Source organism: Camarhynchus parvulus, chromosome 15 (assembly GCF_901933205.1).
Source record: "Camarhynchus parvulus chromosome 15, STF_HiC, whole genome shotgun sequence".
NCBI classification, from domain to species: Eukaryota; Metazoa; Chordata; class Aves; order Passeriformes; family Thraupidae; genus Camarhynchus; species Camarhynchus parvulus.
In genome coordinates this window covers 11,410,784-11,437,285 of record NC_044585.1, presented here as the reverse complement: position 1 = coordinate 11,437,285, position 26,502 = coordinate 11,410,784, and the positions used below count along the sequence as shown (strand labels likewise).

Here is a 26,502-nt window from a genome sequence, read left to right as displayed (position 1 = left end):
CCACTAACAAGTGCTTGAGACACCAAGGCAGCAGATGATAAAAGTTAACACCACACTCCTAAAAATGGCAGTGATAAATCCAGTTGTCAGCTGAGCTCCAGCATCCCCAACATCTCAACATTATCTTCTCCCTTCCTACTTCCTCTTACTCAGCTTTTCTGAGTTTTTAAGAAAAAAACCAAAGCTCTACCATTTTGTGCAAATAAATAGCTTCATGCAAATGAACTTGCTAAAGCACATTAATGAGGCACATTTCTGATTCACATGGAAGAGTTCTACATTCTGCATGTCAATATTGCTAATTAACACATGATTGAACACTCCTAATGTAATTTAACACTGCAAGCATTCAAGTGTCAGCTATATTATTATAAAATAATGCAAAGAAATAAAGAAGGGTGAATAACTAACTAAAGACAGCTGATCTTTTCAGTAGGTGGAATCTGTGTCCCAGCAGTGAAATTAAAATAAGCTGCAATTCCTGCAGGAACTGCTTATGCAATCAGCAGCAATAATGCACATTAAAAAATAATATCATGAAAAGCTCTACAGTGGTGTCACAGCCTTGGCTCATCCAAGCCCTCACACCCTGGAGTGCAAAACTGTGGAACAAAACCCTGAAGAGGAGAACGAAGTGCTACTTCAAACGTTAGGAAAACTTGTCCCATGTGACTTCCTGTAAATTCAGAGTAACTCCAACCACTAAAACCAGCAAAAGTTTGTGTAGTTTTGTCTGTAGAGTTAGATGTGTGTTTTTGTGAGCGTGTGTATATGAAGGGACAAAAATCCAGCCACAAATGTGTCATTATACCATGTGAATACTAATTTAAGCCACAATGCCCTTGAGCAGCAGGAGAAAATAGCCTTAGACAAATGGTGACCTAGGCCAAAAAAGGCAAAACTATTCAATTGCTCTCCTGGTGTCCTGAGCAGGGTTATTTGCAGACACAGGAGCAGCTGCTCTGCAGATAGGGCTGGACAGGCCAAGCCCTCAGAGCAACCTGCACAAACATCCCCAGAGCCCTGCAGAACTGCAGCCAGCACGGGCAGCACCGGGGGAGATACAGAACACAAAAAAGAAGCTGACAAAAAAACAATCTTAGAACTTTCAGGCAACTGGACAGAACATATGGCAAAGCTCACAAGTGATTTTCTAACCTACTTCTGAACTGCTCCAAGTGGTTCAAACTCAATATTCACAAGACTTAAAATACTTGGAGAGACCCCTCTAACAGACTGTTGATATTCAACATCAGTATTTCCATGAAAATACTACTGCTGTTATCAATTGCCTGAATCTCCAGAACTGAAGTGTTAAATTTATTATGACAGTACAGCTTTATTAATTTATCTCAATGATTTAAGGTAAGACACACGATTCACTCACCCTCTCTGACTGGGAAAGCTGTAGCAAAATATTCAAGGCATTTCCAATAGGCAGGAAAGCTGTATGTCAGGGTCAATTACAGAGACATTTTAAACAGCTCTTTGCAAAATAACAACTATGAGACTAAGTCATTTATTGTCTTGAATATACTTTCAAGAGCACAACTGAAATGGAATATAAATAGGAAGCCATCCTATGACAGAGAGGAACCACAGGAAATTTTCAGTGCGCAGCGTACCACAGATCTCATCTACAAAGAGAAGGCTTTTTAAACATATACTTTAAAACAGGGAAAAAAATGGGAGGTGGTTGTTGTTTTTTGGGAGGCTTTTAAAAATTCACATAATTCAGTCCACAGAACCAATGGAAGTAATACCCAAGGTTTGAAAGAAATGAGGAAGTGATTATGTGTTTGCATTGCTCAGCACAGAGCTGCTACAGTAAATGATGTAATTCCATAGTCTGCCATCTAAAATAAAAAGTCAGTTGCAGAAGTATTTTCATCCATTATTTCAACCCAAGTTTTTAATCCTAAATAGTCCCTTGATTTCTAAAACAGCTCTGAAGAAATAAAATAAGCTGCTTTCAAAACTGCCCAGGTACGTGATCTGAAACACAATGTAGGAAATACAAAACTACTGATTAAAACAGCCCCAGCAGCTACAGCACTGACTGCTGTCTGGAGGAGGGAGAAGGGTTTGGTTTGAACCATTACAGCTTTACCCACAGAATCCTTTTACTCACGCACAGAATTCTAGAATTTTAATACAGAGCTTCAGCACACAATAAATGAGTCTGTGTAAAAACAACCTGGTCGTGACAGGGGGTTAAAAAAGATAAATATCCGTTTTATTTAACTGTGCATGAGTGAACACTGAAACAGACAATTTACAATTTCTACTCCTTGGTAGAAAAACTGGAGCAGTACTTTGTAGCAACATGAATTTAAAATTTATGTCAGTCGCTTCTTAACTGTAAACAGGGCAAATTTAGTACTTTCAAATACTGGGTTCTGCAGCCACCCAACCAGCAATGCTCCCTTCCACAATTCCCCCAGATTGCATCCAACACACTCCAGCCTTTCCTCTCAGGTTGAAAGCCCTTCTCTTGCTGCTCCCAGGGCTGTGACAGTGTTGTGGGTCAAGTTCCCTCCATATGAACAATCACTGACAGATATTTGATTTTTACACAGTCCAACCCTGCTTCTCCACAGACTTGTCCCAAACTGACTTCAAGTATAGAATGTGTGATTAAGCAACCTGAGTCCCAGTTTTATCCTTGGCACTGACCAAGCCCTACAGTGAAATGATCAACTCATTACCTGGGTGTTTCATTTGAGCTCTGATATCCCCTTCAATACTTTACCAGTTTCCAGCAGAGCAATAAAATTAAATATTTCATTTCAGAATTCTGGCAGACAATGGTTAGAGACACTCCCTGGGAGACCTCTACAGCTAAAATACAATATTAATTTTGCAGGCTGTGGCAGTCTGTGCTTTAAGCAGCCCAGGAAGATGGGCAGAAGTGATGGGACACATTCTATGAACAATGAAGGTGGAGGGAAAATAACTGTTAAAGCTGAGTGGATTTCAAGTCCCTTGTATTTTTAGTTACTTCTGGGTGCTAACAAAGAACCTCAGACTACAAAAGGACCATACTCACCTTTCAAGACTCAAATTATTAGACCATATCTCAATACAGTTTATTGAGATCCACATTCCAGATTTCCTAATCAAAACTGCTGGTGGCAGTGGGCTCAGGAAGCCACATTAACTGTACCCCAAAAGCCACTATGCTATAGAACAGTCCCCAGAATAAAACTGAGGTTTGAGATGTGTACTTTGAACACCAATATCACCTCTGTTAACTCTGACCCCTCACATCCCTGGAGACCTGCTCAGGTTTACAGGCAGGGACATTATAAAAAGTTTTGCTTCTTTTTTATGTTAATGTGTTACAAGAACAATTCCTCTTCTTAGCTAAGAAAGTGATCTGTTTGCAGCGAGTCCCTCTTTGTGATCACCACAAATGAAAGTAAGTCTTCCTGTAAATATCAGGAGCTGTTCATACACCCCATGTACCTCACACTTTATTTATGTTTATCATTAACCAAAGCCAGCGCCACCCTGGATCTGCTATCAGCACACTGGGGGTTGGAACTGGACTTTATTGTAATCAAGATTATCAGCACAGCTCCAATCATTCCATAGTTGAACAGTTTTTGAACACAAACAGTTCCTGAAACTGTGTAAAAGCATCCCCAAATGAACTGCCACAAACCACCAAATTTTAAGAATTAAAGTGAATAGATTTAAAAGAACAGATAAGGGATGCTACACACTTCAATCAACAGAGCTGAGGATTTTCTGAGTGTTGAATTGAGTATTGCTGGGGACAGTAATATTTAAAGTTCACACCTGAACAGAATGGTTTGCTTTAAACAAAAGCAAACCATTCTATTCAGTGCTTTTATTTCGAGCTGCTCCAGCAGAACTGGTTTTTGTATTAAACTTCCTGAACACAAGCTCAGCTTAGCTCCTCTTCCCCACTTGTACACAGACAATCTCATTGTGCTTGATTTCCTTAGACCACCAGAAACACAATTTTTCTTCCATAGTAACAGCTTTTTACGTATTTAACACTTCCTGAACAGGGCATAATAAAATGGTACCAAAAATCAGAAGCTCTACAAAACAGGAACATAACTGAGTCCAGCTACACTTTCATACAAGGCCAAGAATGTCAAACTGTCAAAATTAGAAGAGAGATTATGAATCAAATTTTAAGTCTGAGTTTCCACTCCAAACCAGGAAGGTAAAATTTATTTTCCATCGAGACAGATTACACCAGCAAAGGTCCAAGAGTTGTAACCATAGCAGTAAAACAGCACTTGCTCTCACTAACAAGGTGACAGTACAACACATTTAAATTCATTCTTTGCATTAGACAATGTGCATGAAACAGCCTCTATCATCCACCTTCTGCATTCTGGGCAGGCAGAAAATATTCCCAGAGCTTACTGTGCAGTGTATGCAAGGTGTGAGCATCCCAACCCAGGAACTGTTCAAGGTAGAGATAAAGAAAAATTTAAACAACACATATCTATTGTTTTCTTATAAAGGAAAGCCAAAAGGACAGAAAAATCTTTGCTTTCTGGGAGCAGAGTATTTCCAGGTCAAAACTGAGGGTTTAGAGAAATGGAGATATTGTGTTAAACAGTACACAAGACTCAAATTTTTCTTAATCTTGTTTCTTTTCATTCTCTAAAAACAGACTTGTCATTCTCTCTGAAGAGGGCACCAGAACATTAGGTAAGATGTGCTGATGGACAGGGACCCTGCTTCTAAGTCTGCACTAATTTCTAAACCACATTTGTCTAGTTTTAGCTTTTAATTAGTGGATCTATTTATACCACTGCCTACTAGATGGAAAACTCTTGTGATCAGCCTACAAAAACATCTAATAGCAGAAAGAACAGACTGGTAAGTTAAGCTTCAACTTAAGCCTGGTCAGGTAGAGAACAACAACTTCTGCACACCAAAGCTCAAGTCCTGTTTCCAACTTATGCTGCATCTGGGAAACAGAATCAAAAGTCAGAAGTCTGCACGTGCAAAAAGTTTCAAGTGCAAGTTTTCTTTAGCCTTAAAAAAAACCAAAAACAAAAGACCACAAAAAAAGAGCTTCCTTTGCCAGGCTAATACAGTAGTAACTGAACATTGTCTTGATGTCCAAACTTTTTGTTCAGTACTATTTTTGTCCTTCTAATAAAACCCACTCAGTATCAGCTCTGTCAGAGTACAGAGTATCAGGTATGTTCTCAATTTTCAAGCAACTAAACCAGAATTAGTTTTGCTATTTTTACCAAACAGTTTGGTAACTCTGAAGGAAAATGCTATAAGAATTGGGGTAAAAATTGGCAATGTGTTTTGCAATATTTCCAATGTGTGTTAACAGTGACACAAGTTTAGGCTGTGCCCTGAGCTGAACCTCACATAACCCCAGCCTCCAGTGAAGTATGGAATGGAGTTTGGACTGTGTCTGGTTATCCCCAAGCTGCCTCTCATGTGCTGGCCAAAATGTTCACTGAAGCTCACAGATTTATGCACTTCTTGTACATGTATTTATTAACCACTGATCTTACATTCCTCTCTTTTCTGGTTCAAAAGCAATACTTCAGAAAAAAAAAGCAAAATATGTGCTTTAAAACCCAGACCCAACAGTTTGCACTTGGTAAGGAAACACCCACAACAATAATTTTTTTTCCCCATCAAGAGAAGCTCTCAGCAGTTTGTTTCAGACAGCCTCCAGCAGGTCTCTGTTCTGGGCTTAAGCCTTCCTCCATCCTTTTCCTTATATTTTCCAATCTCAATACTTTCCCAGAAAAAGTAAACCTGCACTGAGTCTGAGTATCAATCCTAGCTGTTAGAAAAGTAACACAGGCACAAGGACCCAGATGTTTTGGAATAAGACCTGCAATTCATGTTTTCAGCTGTACCACCAGGGAGAACCTGGAGCTCTTCACAACCACATGGGAGTGACATAATTCATATCAAGAATCTTCCTTCCTGGCCTTCTTCATCCCAAATTCATCTTTATTATAAAGCACCAAGAATCCTGAAGTGCTCTGCAGTTGGAATAAAAAGCCTCAAAGTAGTTCTTGCCTACTCTGTGCCAGGTATAAAACCAAGTTTTTTGGAATATACTCTAATTTAATAAGCAACAGCTTTCTGGCAATTCTGTGTGTATTTTTAACATGTTGAGTAGTTACAGATACAGTAACAGATGACAAGAACCATCCTTCAGAAATTCAGGAAAAAGAGGAACTACTGTGGCTGTGCTTTGGTCATTTACTGACGGCAACTATTGAACTTTCATTTATCAAATTACAGAAACTCAGGTACACTGTATCTGCTCCAGAAATTTTAGACAGGAAAATACAGTGGAAGTGAACAAAGGTCATTTCTGCTCCCAAATGTGCTTCTATTAAAAGAATACATGATTTACAACCCGTTTATCCCAATTATTCAGGCTAACTTCATACAAAACTTGTAAGAAGTAGGGCCATGCTATTCTAAATGTCTCTTTAAAATGTCACTTTAACCCAGCAAACAAAAAACTTAACTAAATCAAAGTGTATCTAATCGATTAAAACAGCCCCTGGTTACAGATTTAGAGTGTACCCTGCAATTAACTTCAGCTTCTACAACAACATGATAATCCATTTAAAGGCAGGCAAACTGAAAAGCCATGTGAGGACAGTATCTGGATGTCTGTCACTTCAGTTCTAAGAAAGACTCTGTAGCTTAGTAACCATCACACACTACAGCTCTGAGAACCATGCTCACTACAGCTCTGCAAGCAAACTCAAGGCACACTTCCCAAATCTGCCACCCCAACATCCCTAAAGGCTCCTGTTCATTGTTCAATACCTTTTCCACCATCTCTGCTGAAGTGAACATGGAGGAAAGTCCTTCTAACAATATGCAGTTAAGAAATTAATATTTCCACGTATCAATAGGAACCTAACCAGTTCCAACAATTGATTTATCTCTGTGTCAGACACACACACAGCTATTTCAAATTAGCAAAACTGTTATTTTACAAGGGATGACTTGTAGGAATTTGCTCCCTATACGTTATCAGCACAGGGGAGAAGCCAATCACCTGGCTGCTTATGGCACAGGGCTGAAGGAGATTTGCTTGGACACACAAATGTCGTTGGCACTTGGCCAGGAATTCCAGAGGCAGATATGTATCCCAGCATGAAGGGCTCTGGCACTTCCCTACATGGCCATCTTTGTGCAAAGCACATGTCAAAGGCCATCACAGCCCTCCTGCACTTGAGGCACAGGCATGCACAGAGTCTCTCTCACCTCCAGGTCTTGACACCAACGCTGGGACATGATGAATTTAGTGGCTCTTCTCTGTTTGCTCTGTGGCTTTTCTCAGTTTGATTACAATTAAAACTCAGCGTTGTCTAGCTACAAGAATTTATTGTTTCAGTGTCAGAAGTTGTGTTACACTGAAGCACTGATTTGTCTATTAAACATCCACATGACTTATAATTAACTGCAGCTTCAAGTGAAGGTAATTTAAGTGTATTGTTTGATCCACAAATTTAAGTGAGTATTCTACCCAGAAAAGCTTCTACAATCCATCAACAAGCCAGAACACCTATCTTAAAGGACAGTCATAAAACTTGGGTATTTTTTGGGTTTCTACATGAGCACACTGGCCTAAGCTTGCCCTTATCTTAAAAAAATAAGAATTCGACATATGCTGGGCTATCAGTCACTGTTCTACAAGCAAATTTTAATATTGCAGTAGTAACCCTATGATAAAGAGGACACCATGCTAGGTAAAGGCAGCCTGGTGTTACAGGCACATTGGTTATTCCCAGTTCGTTTTTCTCCCTCAGACACAGGCCTTTTAAACAGAGTAATTGATTTTATTGGTACTGACAATATACAGCAGGTAAGTAAAAGCCCACACTTCCCCCAGGTGTTCTCATACAGAATAAAGGCAAAGCTAAATTTGAAGATGAATACACAATCTGTACCTCTTCTGAAATGGCAGTGAATCAAGGAGAAAGCATTCTGTGCTCTGTATACATGCCAGAGCATCAAAATCCAGCATTTCTCCTCAGTGATACCCAAAACACAGAATCACCAACTCCCAATTCTACCAACTCTGCTTTAAAGTACCACAACCTGAGTGTATTCCCACAATGAAAACTCCTTCCAAACCCACCATTCCATTGCTGACATTTAAAAACAGGATAAGGATTTGGCCCAGTCATCCACTGCAGAATGTGTAATTGATACAGCTCTGTTTGCCTCAAAAGGACACATCAAGCACAGCAGAAAGAGCCCCCCTTGCAGAGCAGGAGCAGTGAGGCAGAGCAGGCACTGACAGGGCATCACAGTGCACCCTTCATTTCACTATCACCACTCTGGATTTGGAGCTGCAGCTGAATCACCCTGTGCACAAAACAGGGGCTTGAGACAGGGCTCAGCCAGAAACGTTAAAGTTTCTCAAGGAATGAAAGCTGGGCAGGCAGCCAACAGCAACTTCATTCTGAGTGCACACTCTCTTTGCCTGCTAATTAAAACAGGAGGATAGTCAAGTTTAAGGGTATATATTTATCTCCTCTTGAGACAGCTACCACCTCTAAAATCAAAGTGACACGAGTGCAAAGTAAGTTTGATGTACACCCTGCATTGTTCCCAAAGGAACTCAGTTAACAGTGGATAATGACCTACAAAATCTGAACATGCAACACTCCTGACACTCAGCAAGAGCCACCTAGTTTTATCTGGGAAAGAACAGTCAAGCCCAGTTCAGAGAAGAAGTTATTACTATGGCATTATCACCAAAATGATGGAGTTTTAGCTAGAAGTATATAACCCATCTACTTTTACACTCCTTCCAGACAAAGACACAGCTTCTAGAGCAAAACTAAGGTATTACAAAGCTCTAGGCAGGAGTCCAGGCTTTTAAGCCTGGCACTTCAAAAGCTTACCCAGGAGAAACAGGGAGCTCTACCCTGCACAGCTCATGTATTTGAGATCTATACAGCAAATTGTCAGAAGGAGCAATAAAGAATTGTGAAAGATGAGAAAACAGTGAAGTCATGTGCCAGTCACACTTGCTGAGAGGACAGAAGACATTTGTGAAGAGAAGTTGAAAGGCACTGCTACTACAAGTCTAAGAGCTGGAGAAACACATTCAGATGGAATAACAGACTGTGACTAAAAAAAAATCTCTGTGCTCCCAAACCTAAGGAAACTGCAGACATTTTAACACCAGGAACAAAATCTATTTTGTGATAGAAAAGAAGATAAGCTTTAAGACACTCTGCAACCAGACACTAGAAAACAAAATTTTAAATTTGTGACAAGTGTTAAAACCACAACTCCAATTAAGATGCTTTACTTTCAGACCTACCAATTAAACTAAGTGGCAATTTGAAAAACAATCCCCTCCGTACACAGGCACATTTAAGGTAATTACAGATTAAACAGGAGCAAGATTGTTCTTAAATGAAGCATATACTTAGGAGTGTTTGAAAACTCCCCCCAGGGCCTCAAATCATTAAGACAAAGCCCCACAACAATTTGACATTAATATGCTAATGCCTGCATGCACCACACGAGTGGGTCTTACCTGCCACTTCCACGATATCACCTGGGACAATGTCTCTTGCTTTAATCCTCTGCACACTTTTTCTGTCCTGTCGATACACTTTGCCCATCTCTGGTTCATATTCTTTAAGAGCTTCAATAGCATTTTCAGCATTTCTTTCCTAAAAGACAGCAAAAATGTGTCATTTTGAAAGCCCTCAAGGAAAATAAGCCTGCCACATCCGATTTTCCAAAAGCATTATCATATGAATGCTACCAACTCAGCTCAGCTATATTTCTTCATACAGAACATTTTGTGTCCCCTCCCCTTATGAGGTTGCTGACTGGGAATCATTAGAGTGTAATTCAGGTGTTTGTGGGCCTTTAGAACACAGAAATTGTTACTGCAATGCTGCAGCATTTTCCATCAAGAATATCCACTGTGTTGTTGCAGGGAGGCCACACAAAGAGTTCCACGTCACATATGGATGCTTTTTGATTTTCAAAAAAGCACTAATCAGAATTAAAGATTTGTGGATGTAGGTGTTGGCTGTACCTTGGCTGGAGCAGCTTACACTCAGCCTAGAGTTTAATTTACTGACACAAATCAAGGATCAAGTTATGATGAAGCCAACTTATTATCAACTTTAATTCAGCAAATCAAGTCATGCTGAAGTGAAATTAAAGCATACACTAGAAACTTCCCCATAATCTCCAAAAAATTTACAAACTCAGATGAATCCCCACACAGGAAAACCTTTTGATTTCCACCAACACATCAGCTTTCCTATCTCAGCTGCAGCCCTCTCACTGAGCTCTAGCAGAGATTGGTATCAGTATTGTGATGCCACCTGGATAAAGAACAACTGCAGAAACCAGCAGCTTATCAGTGCTTCTTCTCCAGCTCTTGGAGAAAGAACTTATTTTCCATTTCCCTGCCTATTGACAAGAACAAACGTCATTTAGCCCTGATAATTATAGATAATGGTAGAGTGCACGGAGTTTTTAGAACATCTGCCCTTCAAATATACATCAGCCTTTCCAGATAATAAAAAATTCCTCCTTGCATGTCAAAGCAGAAACAAAACCATCAAAAATTCAAAAGTTGAGGAACTCAGTAGTTCCTTGTAACAGTGCAGCTGAAAATGACTGTTACCAAAACTACCTAAAGGAACTAACACGTACACGGCACAGCTCAGGGGCTGGCAGGGCAGTTACCAGCACAGAGCCATAAACTGCAAGTGATACCAGCCCCATATTCCACCCAGTGAATTAATTCTGCTCCTCTGCACTACAACACCAACACTGCTCTTCTGTGGACTGTGAGCCATTGTGAGGCAAAACTTTCAAGTCCCACAAAAGGAAGGTTCCTTCAACAGAACTTTTGCTTCAAAACAGAGAAATAAAAATTCAGCATGAATTTTGGTCAGGTGGCCAAGAAGGCCAATGGCACACTGGAGCAGAAATAGTGCAGCCAGTGAGATCAGAGCAGTGCCCAGCACAGGGGATGGGCAGTGCTGAGGTATCTCCAGTTTTGGGCCCCTCTTGACAAGAAGGACATGGAGGGGCTGGATCATGACCAGGGAAGGAAACAGAGCTGGGGAAGGGTCTGGAGTACCAGGAGCACCTCAGGGAGCTGGAAGGGGGGCTCAGCATGGAGAAAAGGAGGCTCAGGGGGGACCTTGTCTCTCCCTAGAAAAGGAACAAACTTCCAAGTTGCACAAGGAGAAATTTAGAATGGGTATTAGCAGCAATTTCTTCACAGAAATGGCTGTCAAGAATCCAAACAGGCTGCTCAGGAAGGTGGATGAATCACCATGCCTGCAGGTATCTAAAGTGCACATGTGGCCCTCAGGGACATGGTTTCATGGTGGCCTTGGCAGTGCTGGGTTAACAGTGTGACATGATGATCTCAAAGATCTTTTCCACCCCCAACAATTCCATGATTCAGCTCATTCAGCCAGCTCACAGTGCTCGACTGAGTCTTTTTGCTGCAGTTTGCCTGGAGTTATGGTAGCCAGACTACCCTGCAGGCCCTGGAGCAGGGCAGGTGCTGCTGGGGAAAGGGGCACGTGAGAGGAAAGGCTGAGAGCAGCAGAGCTGTGACTCAGTGCTCACATCTGCTACCTGTAGGAACAGATACATTTATGGGTGGAGACTGTGTACTGTGCCTGATTTTCCATGCCCATTAGAACAAGGGAATGAGTCACTTCATCTGGGCAGCAACTCTTTCACAATGAAGTTCCATGCATGTAGAAATATACACAGAGGTATATTTGACACACTATGACATCAGAAAAAAAACCTGATTATCTCCTACAACAGGGAAACAACTACACAAGAAAAATCCTCAAACTATATAGACAGCTTTAGCTTCCATTTCATGCTTAAAATTAGTACCTGCAGAACTGCAACTCACGAGTTTCAAGTTAAACATTAACTCTTGCACAATGACTTTATGAAGACTTGAATATAAAATGTCATTTAAGGGGGCAGTGCTGTCACCCCTTGACCAACTTTATCTCTTCCCTGCACACCTGCTCCAGCAGGGTGGGCAGCAAGCTGGGAATTGCTAAAAACTGAATTTTGAGGAACACTTCTCAGCCAGCTCACTTGGGATAGCACAGAGCAGAGCACAGGAATGGGCAGCAATGCCATTTTTCCAGCAGGCAGGGTCCTCTCTAATATGTTGTAACCTATTAATTTTTCTTATTTTGGCCAGTTTGATATTTTTTAAAGCATGAAGCCTCATGCACTAAGAGAGCAAGTAATTATGTCATGCTAGCAACCTCACTTAGGAAAAAGCCCAACAAAACCAACCAATCATACAAAGAACATACCATAAAAATCCTAGAACATTTTTTATCTGCAGAAAAAAAACCCCTCTAACAAAACATCCACTGCCTAAAGTGATCAAATTAGCAAAAGGAAGTGAAATGAACATTTTTGTTTTGGCATCTCATGAAGTGTGATTTTATGTTATGATACTACTGTCTACATGATTTATAAAAAAGCATCAAATTAATGTCACAGCTGACAGTGTAGGAAAAGTTTTATGGTATTTAGATGTTATCATCAGAAACTTGTGCCTTTTGACAGACATGCAGTCTTTGGATGTACACTTAATAGGTACTGTAGTGATTGAACAAGGAGAATTAATACTGTATTAATAATTTACTAAAACACAACAGTTGTCTCAAGAGGAAACAGAAAAGAAACAAGATTACAAGTGCTCCATCCTTTGTTCCTCAGTCAGGAAGCAAACTCCAATTGTTCTTAGCTTTGCAAGGCCTGATTTATTGCCTGAATTCAGGGATTTATTCTGGCCTGTCTCGTTCATGTGTTCAGCAGTGTGTGGCCAAACACTGATGGGCATTTTGCCTTTCTGGCAACGCTTCTGAAGCTTTCATTTTACCTTTAAGTCAACACTTTCTGTTGAGAAGCTTTATGGTTTGCTGACTCTCAGGAATCCCAAGTTAGCAACACATCCTACTTGCTCTGTAGGAACACCCAACACTACAGGGTACAGTGCTTCCTCTTAAACCATAAAACCCCAAACATTTGTGATTTGATGCTGTAAAAGTCTCTGCATACCTGCCACACTCCCACAATTGCATTGGCTACTAATATAAGTAAGATTACAAAAGGCTCTACAAATGCTGTGATTGTTTCTTCACCTTCTTCAAACCAGGCCAGGACCTGCAAGAGAAACACAGTGATTTAAATTCCTGATTTACACCTTGCAAACTTTATGCCTGCTAAGTTTCAACTGCTCAGACTTCAGCAGTTTTGGAAACCCCTCAATCTACCAAGTTTGTAGTTTTGTAATTCATGAATGAGTTGGCAAAACACAATGGAAAAGGAGAAAAAGAATCTTTACTAAAGCAGTACAAAGTTCATTTTAGAGGCCACTCTTCTTTTAAAGGAGTAAGCCAAAGCTATTTATCTCGGAAACAATTGCTACTGTTGCTTCAGAAGTGAAAGGAGAAGTCGTGACAACGATTATGACAATGAAAAAAATTATTTAATTACTGTATAAAACAGAATACAGATTAGTTCGACTACCTAAAACACTAAAACCTTGCCAGAATCTGAATTTTAAGCAAGTTAATTGCCCTTTACCAGTAACGTAGCCACACAAATGGAAACAGCTTTATGAGTTTCCAGTGAGTAGATACAAAAAACAATCATCCACTAATTTAAATACAAATAGTGTCATACTGAAGCATCTAAGTGAATGGTATAGTTGTATCTGAAGCTGGATTGTAAACCAAGTAGCTGATAAAACTCAAAACTGGATTTTAAAAGATAAATCAAACTTGAGGACTTGCACAAAAGGCCCCATATAGATAATTCATTTGTTTTAAAAGTGCACTCCAGTGTCAGGTATCTGTCATTCATTTGACTTGAATGTGTTGGGCCCTCTGCAGAGTGCTGGAGTCACTGATGAAAAGTCAAGTTAACATGACCAGAGAGGAAGAGCATTTTCGTCAACATGTTGAGCAACAGGAAGCCTGGAAAGTGACAGTAAATAGGAACAACGTGTTGAGATAATTAGGGCTGGTAGTCAGGCAACAGCACTCTGAATCACTAGAAGACTGCAGCGAGCAAACTGTTACTAAAGCAAGGCCATGATTCCACCAACATGCTGCTCCGAGCTATTGCTCAATTGTGAGACACTCCAGGATGTCAAAAGGAAGGAGCAGCAGCATGAAAGCCTCAAGCAGAAAACAGACTGTCAGGCAAATCCAAGGCAACAAGAAATTTTTATTACAAAGGGATAAACTTGTAAGATCCAGGTTGTGATTAATACAACTGCAACATTACAGCTGGTAACAGCACTTGGAGGGGCTGTGTAATCCCCCTGCAGAACAGATTTTGTTGGCATCTCTCCACACCTCGGTGCTCTACAATCCCTGAAACAGCTCCTGCCATTTGCCTGGGGGGGGCAGCGGAACAGGCCCTGCTGTCCCTGCTCACCCCACAGCCATCCCTGTGCCCTGGCAGCCTCCCCTCTGCACAGGAGCTGCTGCTGCTGCCTGAGCAGCTACAGGAGAGGCCAACGGGGCATTTTCAGACCTCTCAGCATACACAAGGTCACACGCTGCCAGCAGAATCTGTTTCTTCCCTCCATTTCTTTATTGGAATTCTGTAGAGCCCACTTCGCTTCCAAACAAAGCAAATAAATTCAATTATGTTGTGATGTGCTTATCTGAGCAGGCATCTACAAAGTTAACTGGAATAAAACATCTGCTTTACACAACTTTAAACCAGAATCTTTCCTGATTTAAGACCAAGTGTGCTGTAAAATAACACTGAGAGAGGCCACAACTTCCAGAGGTAAGGAAAGGGGCTACAAGGACAGCAAGATCCAAGTATGTCAAGGAGAGCCAAAATTAAGTTTTCAAGGGATTTTTTCTTTCAATAAGCCATTATTTCAAAGAGCAGATGAACTCAAATTAGAGATCCTGAGAGTATAGAGCCTGAAGGTTTAAATCATCACTGCTGTTTTTTTGGTGAAATTATCAATCTGTGACAAGACTGAAGTGAAGTATCTAGTTAACCTTGGAAGCCAGCAATACACATTTCTCTCTCCAGAAGTTTCTACACAATTACTGTCACTGGAACAATCCAAGCTCCAGTTCTAGAACAATTTAGTAAACGTAAGATATAAAATAACCCAATACATTGCAAGTTCTTGTTTTTGCTGTAGCAGACTACAGCTATATTAACACTTAGGATATTTGTGATACACAACACATTCTGTAACAGACCAGGTTTATTATTTGATAGCAGCCTGAAGTAAAAAACAAAACAAAGGCAAGGAAAACAAAGAGGAAGTAGAACAAGCAATAACAAATATTTAACTTTGCATTTTTAGTAAAAACAGACCATATGCCGAGGCCTGGTAAAGACTAGACAATTCTTGTCCAAGTCACTGAGTCCTTGTCAGAAAGTTTCCACTAGCACACTTTTAAGACCCTGGAGAGATCTACAGTGAGAAGCAAGAAATCTCTTTTTTTTTTTTTAGATTTCTACTCAGAAGGGCCCCACCATGTTTCAGCCCTAGTCACTTAAAACTCGCATGTAGAACAGCTTCACTTCCTGGTCATTGATCTCCAATGCTCTGGTCAGGCACTACTGTCAATAGGTAAAATCAACATGTATTTAAGAAAGAGTAGCAAGAATAAGAAAAGAGTAAGATAACTGCTCAAGAGAAATGCCTAAAAATATAAGGGAAATAATAGCAAGACATGAAAGCCCCACAGCAAGAGCCAACACAAGCAGCTCAAAGGACAACTTTTATTCAGCATATCTGCTTTAGGGCTGCCAGAGCTATGGCTTGCAGAGCCTATTTTAAACAAAGCCTAATGGGGTGGACCTGCAGGACTCTGAGACAAAAGATACACAACGACAGGCAAACAGCACTCGGTTATTTGCAAAAAGGGGACAGAGGTACAATGCCAAAGTCAGCCAGCAATGAGGTGAGCGCTGGTGAAGCAGTTGAAACAGCACAAGTGCCCTCGCAGCTTTTTCCATTTCTCCAAGTGAAGGATCTCCATTGTGAGGGAAGTTATGGAGCCAGGTTACCTCAGATGATTATGTATCATGAAGTAACAACAATTGAATTGGAGAATGGGAGTGTGGAGACAATTGTGTTGCCCAGCAGGCTGTACCCGCTCACCACTAACAGAGGAAAAGCAAATACTTTGTTGTCAGCAACCAAACAGGGATTTTTGTTTGGTTTTCATTTTGACAACGGAAACTTAGAAGCAAGCTGGGAGAGGTAAAATCTCATCCCAATAAAAAGAAGTCCCAGATTAATTAAAACAGGTCATACAAAAAGAGTGGACTGCTTTTAGAAGTTTTCTTCTCACAGGATAATGTGATTTCAGTTTTAATATATTTTGGACAGAGTATCAACTACTGCTCAGAAACCCCTCTAGTGATTTCTCCTTTTAATACAAATGAGTGTAAAAATAAGCAGATACAAACTATTTCAGTAGTCCAGTTCCATCCATGTCAGTTATACTGAACACCAGGTAACATTAAAGAAAAACCTCCCAATTTTAGTTGCATGATTCAGTAGAGATTTTTATCTGCTATGCAAGGAGGTCAGGGGAAAAAAAAATCTCAAACACAAACCAACACTTCTTGACCATATGTACAAGCATAAAATTAAGAATTTTACTGAGTTCACAGACTGTAAGCACCCATCAATGTAACACCATATTTCTGAAAATAAATATATTATTACAGCAATAGGAAGAGAAAAAAAAAGATACCCATCATCCACAGTTTAATTCTACAATATAAAATAGAGTCACAATGACTTCTCACATTTTTATCACCCCTACCCTCATGCTAATGAGCAATCTAAGTTTAGCTAAAGCATGTCAGTGTCACGTTCTACAGCAACCCTTATCTTGTTCCACACACTCACTGCTGCTGACCTTAACAGGTAACTTTTGGGGTGATTTCAGGGCAAAACCTGCAACACTGTTACTGACACATCCTACTTTTCCAAGGGGACCTTTGCTCACCTTTTACCACAAGCCAGGTTATAGCCCTGCCAATTTACAGGCTATTACAATCTCTGGGCTAAAGCATAGTGTATTGTTTTAATCTAAACACAGATATCCACTATTAGAAAACCTTCTCAGAACATTCACTTCTAAGTCAGCTTAGGAATCAAAGGAATAACTGAGGGGAGGGAATGCTTTCAGAATGCTGTACAAATACTTCAAGGTTTGGTAGAGTTTATAGCCTACGCTGCACCTTGTAGGAGGAAATCCACTGTGTGATGCAGAGCTCAGACTGCAGAGTTCAGCAAACACCACTGCTTAAAGCAGCCACGCTTCACCAAGGAATTATTCTACATCAGATGCAGTTAACGTTTTGCAACCTGTCAAAATCATTTATACAGCAAAGCAAGCTGTTCTTTTCAGTAAACACTGTAGATCTGAGCACATGCTACACAAGCATCAAGAATTAAAAGGCATGAATACACTCCACAGGTTTATTTCTGCGGAGGCTTCACGAATCCAAGAGAGGACCGACACAAGTCTATTCACAGATCCATTTACTCACCATCAGAAATTATTTATACTGTTTCTCTTCCAAAGCCATACTTAAGGATTTCACTAACCAGGCACATCCCTAACAGCACCTCTGACCTGGAACGTAGGACACAGGATCCACAGCCCACAAACACGCAGCATCTGACCCCGGCAATCAGCCTGCCTGGCACAGACTGAGCTGCTGCTCTGAGTTCTTTTACTGACACGTACCTGACAGGCAGTGTGGGAGCAGAGGGCACAAAAGGCACTCTGAACACAAGTTTATGCTCTGCATAGGAAGGGATGTTTCTGCACAAAACCCAATGCAGGTGTCAGCGTTACAGATTAGTGTTACTGTGCAGGCAGTTCTAATGGCAATAAACTAATATGATTTATGATTGCAACACAACCACCATAAAAATTCCCTCAACATAAAAAAAAAGACTTATCTATATACTTCAAGATCCTCTCTCTCATACCTCAATCTTAATTTTTCTAAACTGACAATGAACAGCTGGTGAAGAACATCAGAACTTAGGTGATGTAATTACACCCTATTTTTGCAGTAATGCAATCCTTGTATCAACATATCCGACGGTGCTTTACAGCTACTACAAAAGTCTGTATTATGCTTTCATCAAGAAAAACTGTTAAAACCTAAGAAAAACAGATAAGATGATCGTCTTCTGAGCAAAGAAAACACCAGAAACAAACACAAAGGGGAAGAACTTTTAAAGTACCAAAATTATATTCTATCTAGAGGGGTTTTACTTTTCACCAGAGAAAAACCTTTACTTCTAACATCAATTTAGTGTGCCTCTAACTCCAAAATAGAAGGCAGAAAAGGCAGAGCAGTAGCCCAAGGTCATGTACCATGTCAGCTGAACAGAAGCAGAGAACCCAGATCTATCCCACACTCTATTAGACTACAGTCTCCTCTTAATTAGATAGGAAAATTAACCATACTGAAAAAAGCAACTGAATTCAGCTACTAATCAAGTTTTCCAAGAGGACTCAGCAGTGTATGTTCTATGACCTCTGTCAGTCTGGTCTCATACTTCCTCAGACTCAGTAATCAAAGCTTTAGTTTGGGAAATCTGATTTTTCACTTACTTGTTTATAAATAAAAACAACTAATTTACTTTGGCACGGAAGGCTAACAAACTTCTGTGCTGTCATTTGTCTCATGAGATGGCAGAAACACTCCTGACTTTTCAGGAACAAAAAGACATCCCCTTCTCACCCTCTGTAAGGAAAAGAGGAAAGAGGAGGGAAAAAAAAAAAGGCTTTTGAATGACTGTTTATTCAATTTGCAACAGCCAGCCTGATTTCCTCTCCAGGAAACAGAGGAGTGAGTGAAGCACATCTGTCTCCATGGTCAGGACTGATGTCACCAGGCACTGCTCGGCTGGTACTGGTGAATTACAGACTCAAAGCCAGAGCCCTGTGGAAGGTGTTGGTGTGGGGAGAGCAGATCCCCAGCACAGCACAAACTGCAGCACCAGGGCAACCCTTCCCCCAACACACAGCAGCTCCAGAGCACATTCTCCTCTGCCCATCCTAATTAGCTTGCCCTTAGCTAAAGAGTCACCACAATTTCCACTCCCCCCAAGAGCTGCAGCATTTATTTTTTTTCAAGTAGTTAATTACAACTCCAGGGCAAAGTCTACTGTAAACTTTTACTCCCTACCTAAACAATTTAATATTCTGCAGGCTTTTGTTTCTGTTGTGCAGCTCCCCAAGAAAGACAGCCTTCACCTTCCTTCCCTGAGTCTTCACTCCGTTTTCCAGTTTTTCAGCAAGCACGTACCACTCACACATAATGTAAGAAGATTGCCTAATCATGCTTTTTTTAGGAAAAAAAAAAGTTAAAAACGTTCTTGTTCTTTTAGTCCTGTATGCAAAGCAAGATGTCCATTTCATGACTTGACTATCCAAAGGTCAGTTACCAAATTTGGTCAACAATGGTGCCATCACAGCCGTCAACATTCTTGTCACTGTCAGAAGCAACAACTGTCACCTTGCTATTATCAGGAAGGGAAGGCCACTGGAATATTCGCCATGCAGATTCTATTTCCAGTCTGCATTGCATCCAAAAATGTCTTCCAATGATTATACATCGAGCTTGATAAAGATTAACCCAAAGGCAAGAAGAATGTCCAGTTAAACGCTTACTTACTCAAGGTTAGTTTTCAAAGCCAACAGCAGCATTGGGAAATCCCACCTCAAACAAGCAAACTGGGTTGAATGAGAAGCACTTTTTAAAATACCTGTCTGGTGTAGTTATGTACTTATGACTCATGCAATGAAAGACTCCCCAAAATTTTTGTTGGCTAGCACACAGAAACCTCGTCACAAGGAACTAATTTAAGAGACAGCAATCTTGCATCTATCCAGCAAGAAAGAATAATTTCAGTATGTACAGATCATATACATTGGAATATGTCACTGTGCCATACATAAATAATAAAAAATAAATAAATCATACTTACAAAAGATATGCAAGCGGCCAGCAACAAAATTCTAACTAGTAAGTCTTCAAATTGTTCAATCACAAGCTCGAGTAAGGTTTTCCCTGCAATATGTGACAAAGCCATTGAGTCATGCACATTTACAAAAATGACTTATCAAGAAGAATTAGCAGAAGATTTCATAACCATGCTCACCTTCCTCTGCCGGCAGCTCTGTCAGCGGAAGATTTTTCCAGGAAGCATGTGAAAGAAAAGAAATCATGGAAGAAACACATTAGAGCATTATCAGGCATCCACACCAGATATTCTTCCTGAATTGCACGCTCAGCTGGGTTGGATTTGACAGACACACTGAAAGCCCCACTAAGGCTGCTCTTTTCACCAGAGTATGTGAATGGGCCTGAGAGTTTTGCATTTTAAGACACATAAACGTTCGCGGGAATGTGCCAAGGGTTATAATTCAGCCAAGTCATCACTCCAGCCAGCTGTGGGACTTCTGCTGTTGCTGCACACAAAGGGTCAAGGGCTCAAAACGCTTTTCAAACGCTTTCTGACAAAGCTTTTCCTCCACATTCACTTAAAAAAACCCCACAAACCACCAAACTTGGTGAAAAAATATTTCCGATTCTTTCCTCCATTTTAAGGTTATGTCCTTATTTCTGCTCTCCCCTTTATGTTCCTGCAACTAGGTTTACTAACCCAAGAGGCATAAAAGCAGTGTTAAAGCTAAAAAAACCACCTCCACCGCGTGATCTTCTCATAGATAATTCATTTTTACACAACGGCAAGGGAGTTTGGAAGGGACTAGGACACCCAAGCCGTGAGGATTAAAAAAAATCGACTGGATTTTTTGTCCCGACTGGAGAGAAGAATATAAAATAAGGGGCTGAAAGGCGCTGAAAAGCTGGGGAAAATGAAGGTCAAGACAGGAAAAAAAAAAAAAAGGTAAATCCTAAACCCCAAAGCGCTTCATTTCAGAATGGAAGAAGGTTTCCCACCGTTACGGTGAAAGGGAATGGAGGTGACACCCTCCTCCCCAGAACAGCCCTGCGAGCTCGGGATTGAAAGAAACCCACGAGGTGGAGTTCAAGTCAGCCATCTTCTCTCCCTCGCTCCTATTCCGGGTCCTGGAAGAGATGCCGGCTTTGCCAGTGCACACGCGTTAGGCCTCGCACAGGGCCCCGGCAGGGATGAGGGAGAGGAGAGAGGGCTGGGGAAGGGAGCAGAGGGGGAAGAGGGCGAGCGCCGGCGGCAGCATCCCCGCGGCAGGGCCGCCTCACCTACCGTTGGAGCCCCATTTCTCCTTCAGCTTCTTCACTTGCTCGAGGCTCAGCCCGGTGCTCTCGTTGACGCCGAAATAAGCCAAAACTTCCTCCACAGTCTTTGTGTGAGCGTTCTCCATGGCTGGGGCAGGGAGCAGCAAATGGTGCCGTGCCTCGCCTCTTCCTCCTCCCTCTCCTCCTCCTCAGCGGCGGCGGGGGCGGCGGCGAGACCCCTCCTCAGCCCTCACCACCCCTGTGCTATCACCATAGACCCTCTCCCGCAGCAGAGGACTCGAGCACACCTCTCACTTTGCGGAGGAGGCCGGGAGGGGCAGGAAAAAAAATAAAAATTAAAAAAAAAAAAAAAAAAAAGGGAAAGCCACCCTTAAAAAAAAAAAAATAAAGCCCCCACCCCCCCCTCCCACCCCCTCACGCCTCCGAGGGAGCCGAGCCGCCTCTCCGGCGGGGACGAGGGACTTCGGGCGGGGAGCGCGCGGGCCCCCGGAGCTGCGGTCGCCTCGGGGCTGCGGCGGGTCCCTGCAGGGATGGGCCGCGTCCAGGTGGCCGAGCGGCCTCTCCGCTTGCCTCAGCGGCTCCGAGCTGCCCCCGGTAACGGAGGGCGGTAACGGCGCGGGGGGAGAAAAAGCCGCAGTTGCCCCGCTGCCCGCGAAGGGTCAAGATCGCCCCCTTCCTTCCTTCTCTAGCAGCCCGATCCCCCCGGCCGGCCCAGGCCGCTGTCGCCGTCACGGCTCGGGCTCCCCCGCGCCCGCCGCTGCCTCCGCTCGCTCCGGTCGCACAGCGGCGGCGGCGGCTCTAATGTAACTCGGGGGCCGCCCGGCGCTCTCTCGCCGCCGCGGCATGTGGACGCCGCTCATTGGCGGGGCCGGGGCGCGGGGCGGGCATGCTGGCGGCCCCGCCCGTGGGGCGGAGGCGATGGCTGCGGCGCGGCCCGTGCGCAGCGCGGTCCCGTTGTCGCCCGTGCTCCCGCCCGGGGCCGGCGGCGGCTGCGCCTCACCCCGCGGCGGAGCCGCTTGCGCTGCGCCTGGGGACAGCCCCGCAGGTGCCGTGGCCGCTTTCCCGCCGCCGCTGCCCCGGCGGGAACCACCCCTGTCCCGGCCTCAACCCGCGGTGAGGGGGAGCGGAGCGGCCTGAGGGGAGTTGCCCGCCTGGGGGGAGCCGCCCGCCATTGGGGTCTTGGCGCGAGGGGTGCACGGATCTGCACCGGCGCGTGTCGCGACAGGAGCGCCAGCCGTCCTGTGGGCACTGCCCTCACCCTGTCGTGATAGCAGCCTCATCCAGTCCAGGGGTGAGTGTAGGGTTGGCCCCTCAGGAGCATCACCCGGTCAAAGGGTGACTGTGAGGCTGGCGCGCTCTGTCGCGACAGGATCATCCGGTCAAGTGTGAGGGGGAGGCCGTGGATTCTCCCTCTCTGGAGACGTTCCAAACCCACCTGGGCGCGTCCCTGTGTCACCCTGCCTTGGCAGAGGGTTGGGCTGGGTGATCTCAGGGATCCCTTCCGACCCTAAAGACTGTGATTCTGCGGGGCTGCACCGGCCTGTGTCGCGACAGGAGCCTGTCACATCACGGGAGTGCGGAGGTGAGGGCCGTGTGCCTCGGTGCTGTGGCGGGGGTCACTCCCCAGAGGTCGTGCCCTGCGCTGGCACTGAGCAGTGTCCCCAGCTGCCGTCGCACACATCGCGGTGACAGCGCACTCAGCCCCGGCGATAACGTGAGGGGGAATGAACTGCGCGCTGGGAGTTCAGCGCGGGTATGGGGTGAGGTACCTGAGCTTTCCTCAGCACCGTGTCCCGGCTCTGCCACAGGCACAGGGACCGATAGAGAGCACAGAAAACTGACTGATCCACCCAATCCCACCCGGTAATTTATGAGAACTGTGAACACAAACCAGAGAGAAATCGGCGCCAACTGACATTAATACACCTGCGACACACACGCACAACACAGCGAGCAGATCACCATAAACACCTTGAAAAGTTGATTCCAAGCGATGTTCCTGTGTACATATGCCTCTGCACATACCAGAGCTGATCCCTACAGGTGTGCTGGCTTACATAAATCCAGATCCTACCTACAATCTGCATTTCCACCACTTACAAACCACCCACAGCACCACGCTATAAGAAACTGCATGTCTGATCTGGAATGAAATATCTCAGTTTTACCTCTGTGCTAGAAAAGGGATGGAGAGGGGACAGCCCATGTAAAATTATGGTGTTCTAGGTAGGTGTGGCCTTATATCCTTTCTAACAAAAGCTGAACTGCTCAAAAAGCTCCTCTGTGAATGGCCAAGGTCCAAGAAAGGATAACTTGACAGCCTACACTTCACAGGGCAATTCTGAATGAAAATTCCTGAGCTAGATCTGATGACCTAGTTCAGGTAAGGCAATCATTTATTCCATGCCATGCCCATATTAATTTCATCTTGCTTATCAGCAGGATTAATCAGTATGGCCAAATGTTGCATCAGTACAGTTATGGTGCTTTTCATACTTCACACTACACCTAAATAGACTTAGCCTGTTACAGAGGTGAAGAATGTCAACATGGCAGGTGCATATAATCTATACAATGTACTGCAATTTTTAAAACATTTTTAATAATTTTCTTGATATGGCATGAACCTGTGATGCCACCATCCCCCAAACATGTACATATGCAAATGCAACATTAAAAATACATGATTTCCACAATAATTCCATATAGAATAATGCCAGCTACTTGAATTAATGTATTTTACTGACAGCTCCATATATCTTTATGACTAGTTTCTTACCTTCTACTGCATTAATAAAACCTGAATTGTATATAAGATTTTTTGTAAAAATACGTTTACCAAGCATTATTTACACACAAGTATATGTACTAGCCTTCATATACAAGTGCACATATAATGGACTTGAAAGTCCTGCCTTTCATTTTCTCACTATTTTAAAGTATTACAATTAGGCATCTGTAACTATTCTCAAAACAAAATGACACTAGAAAGAAACCCAGATCACATTTCATATTATTTGTATTTCTGTGTTGTATTTCCTATGTCATTCTTGGTTTCCTTTTTGTGCCTGTTTCCTAAATGCCTTATGGAAAATTATTTTAAGCATACCAGAGCCATGGCACATGCAATTAGATCTTGGCAGAGGGTAGAATAAAGTAGCTACTGTGTTCTTTCTATCTAACTTGTTAACAGGAGGAAATGGTGCTAGGAAGGCAGAGTCTGAATTCTAGCAAATGCTGGAGAACTCTTGGCATTCTCTGGGGTTCACTAGTTCAGCTACAGTTTGACAGCTCCCATTCGTTGTTTCTCCCTCATCCAGTCAGTACAGAGAACTTGATTCTTCCCCCTTTTTTCCACCCTAGATAAAATCTGGAAAGAACCTGGAAGCACAGTCCTCTGCCTGTGTTTATTTCTGTCACGTGTTCTGTTATGGCTCAGTGAATTTTGAGAGAATTACTGAATTAAGGGCTGTTGTACAGTTCTTTCTCTTCCAGGGCAGAATAAGCTCTGCATTTCCTTCACAATCCTTTCCCTGTCCTTCCCTAGAAGTGCAGGACCTCTGCTGAGGGTTGCTTTGCAGATGATGCCTTCCAAATCCTCTGACAGCCACACATTTGAGAAACATTTGCAGATACAATTCATGGTCTAGACAGCACAGTGCAGAAGGAGCTACAAATACCCGTGGAGACACTGCAGCAGAAGCAGTACCTGCTAAATTTGGCATCACTTCAGATCATACAAATTTAGAATTGTGAGTTGAAATCAGTGTTGTTTCCCATCGCTCTGCAAGGGTTCATAAAGCTTTCCATGACATTTGTCTTGTCTCTTCAAGAAGATGGTTATCTAAAGGACATGGTTAGCTAAAGATGGCTATTTTGACCCAAATCTATATGACAGCACCTCAGCTCTGCCTGAAGCAAGCAAGCTCATGAAAGCTTCCAGGCTTCCAGCAGGTGCAGAGCTTTGCATTCTCCATTTTAAAGGAAGGAGATCAATTCATTTTGCTGCTGCAAAGTTGCAGTTTGTCATTAGAGTGGAACCCCTTAGAGTGGTACCTGGGAAAGAACCACAACAAAATGGGGCAGTTTTGGCCTTGCTGAGATTCCATGCATGTAATGGAAGTGTATATTTGTACATTTGGCCTACTATCTTTTTTCACTGTAATATATTAAGAAGAAGCAGCCAACACATCAGGCAGCAGCATTAAAACAGTTCCTGTAATGCTTACTAATTGAAGTAAATGGGAATTTGGCCTGAGAGAGGACTGCAGGATGCTTTCCTTCAAATTGCAATAACATTAAGTCATCCCTACTGCTGCAAAGCAGATTCACAGCAGAGTTACTGGTCATAATGTGAATTGTCTCTTGCTGTACACAAACACATATGTTTTGTAGCTCAATTTTCAAACAAGATTAATAGTTTTGAGTGGAGCTAAACTCAGCATGGAAGAGCACAACATAAAATGCCAGTTGTTGAGCCAAAACACATGAATGCTGACCTGCAATAGGATCTCTTTCAGTGAACATAGACCAAGTGAGAATATTCTGCTTAATTGTGCCAAATTATGTCATGTTTTTTGCAGACTGGCTAATTGCCTAGTGGGGCTTATGCTGAGACCACCAAGCTCACTGCTCTCATCACCCTGGCTGATTTCAAATACAAGTCCTTGTGAGTGACAAATGGGGGCATTGTTTCTTCCTCCCACAGTACTATTTTATTCCTCTGAAATTACAGTTATTAAAATGTTTCAGCCAATTGAAATCTACTAAGGCATATTAAAATGCTGCAAAAGTGCTGTATCAAAGTGGAAAGGTTTTAAATCTGCAGTTCTGTCATAGGATAATGCAGTTTAAATTTAGTAACTATTTTTTCCAGTCAGCTTGCTCTTTGAATTCATGGTATTATGTCAAGGGGTTTTTTTTCCCTCTCTCCCCCTTTAAGAAGCTTATAGCTTAAACAGCAAAATGCAAAAAATACTGAGATGAAACAGTTACACAAACCCAGCAGAGGAATAAGTGATAAAATATGAGTTTGAATGTTGATAATTAAGATAATCTGAGTTTATTCAGAATAATTTTTACTTCTAGGCAATGTGTGCTCCTGTATCAGCAGCAGGTAGAATTTGACTTCCACAGACACCGAGAGACTGTGAGCACAAAGGATGGTGTTGCTGCTGGGAGATT

General features: G+C 42.6%; 1 protein-coding gene across 2 annotated transcripts in view; it reads right to left on the bottom strand.

Moving 5' to 3' along the window:
• Positions 1-21,678, bottom strand: part of ATP2A2 (ATPase sarcoplasmic/endoplasmic reticulum Ca2+ transporting 2) — a 43,083-nt gene extending 21,405 nt beyond the window's left edge. For both annotated transcript variants that reach the window (XR_004061160.1, XM_030959213.1), the window contains exons 1-5: positions 21,326-21,678; positions 20,237-20,254; positions 20,063-20,145; positions 13,105-13,209; positions 9,554-9,692 (exon numbers count right to left, since the gene is read on the bottom strand). Coding sequence is in view for 1 of the 2 variants with exons in the window: in XM_030959213.1 (XP_030815073.1) it covers positions 9,554-9,692; positions 13,105-13,209; positions 20,063-20,145; positions 20,237-20,254; positions 21,326-21,443 (463 nt within the window). In the remaining variant the exon portion in view is untranslated. The remainder of the gene's footprint in view (positions 1-9,553; positions 9,693-13,104; positions 13,210-20,062; positions 20,146-20,236; positions 20,255-21,325) is intronic.
• Positions 21,679-26,502: the final 4,824 nt, after the last annotated feature.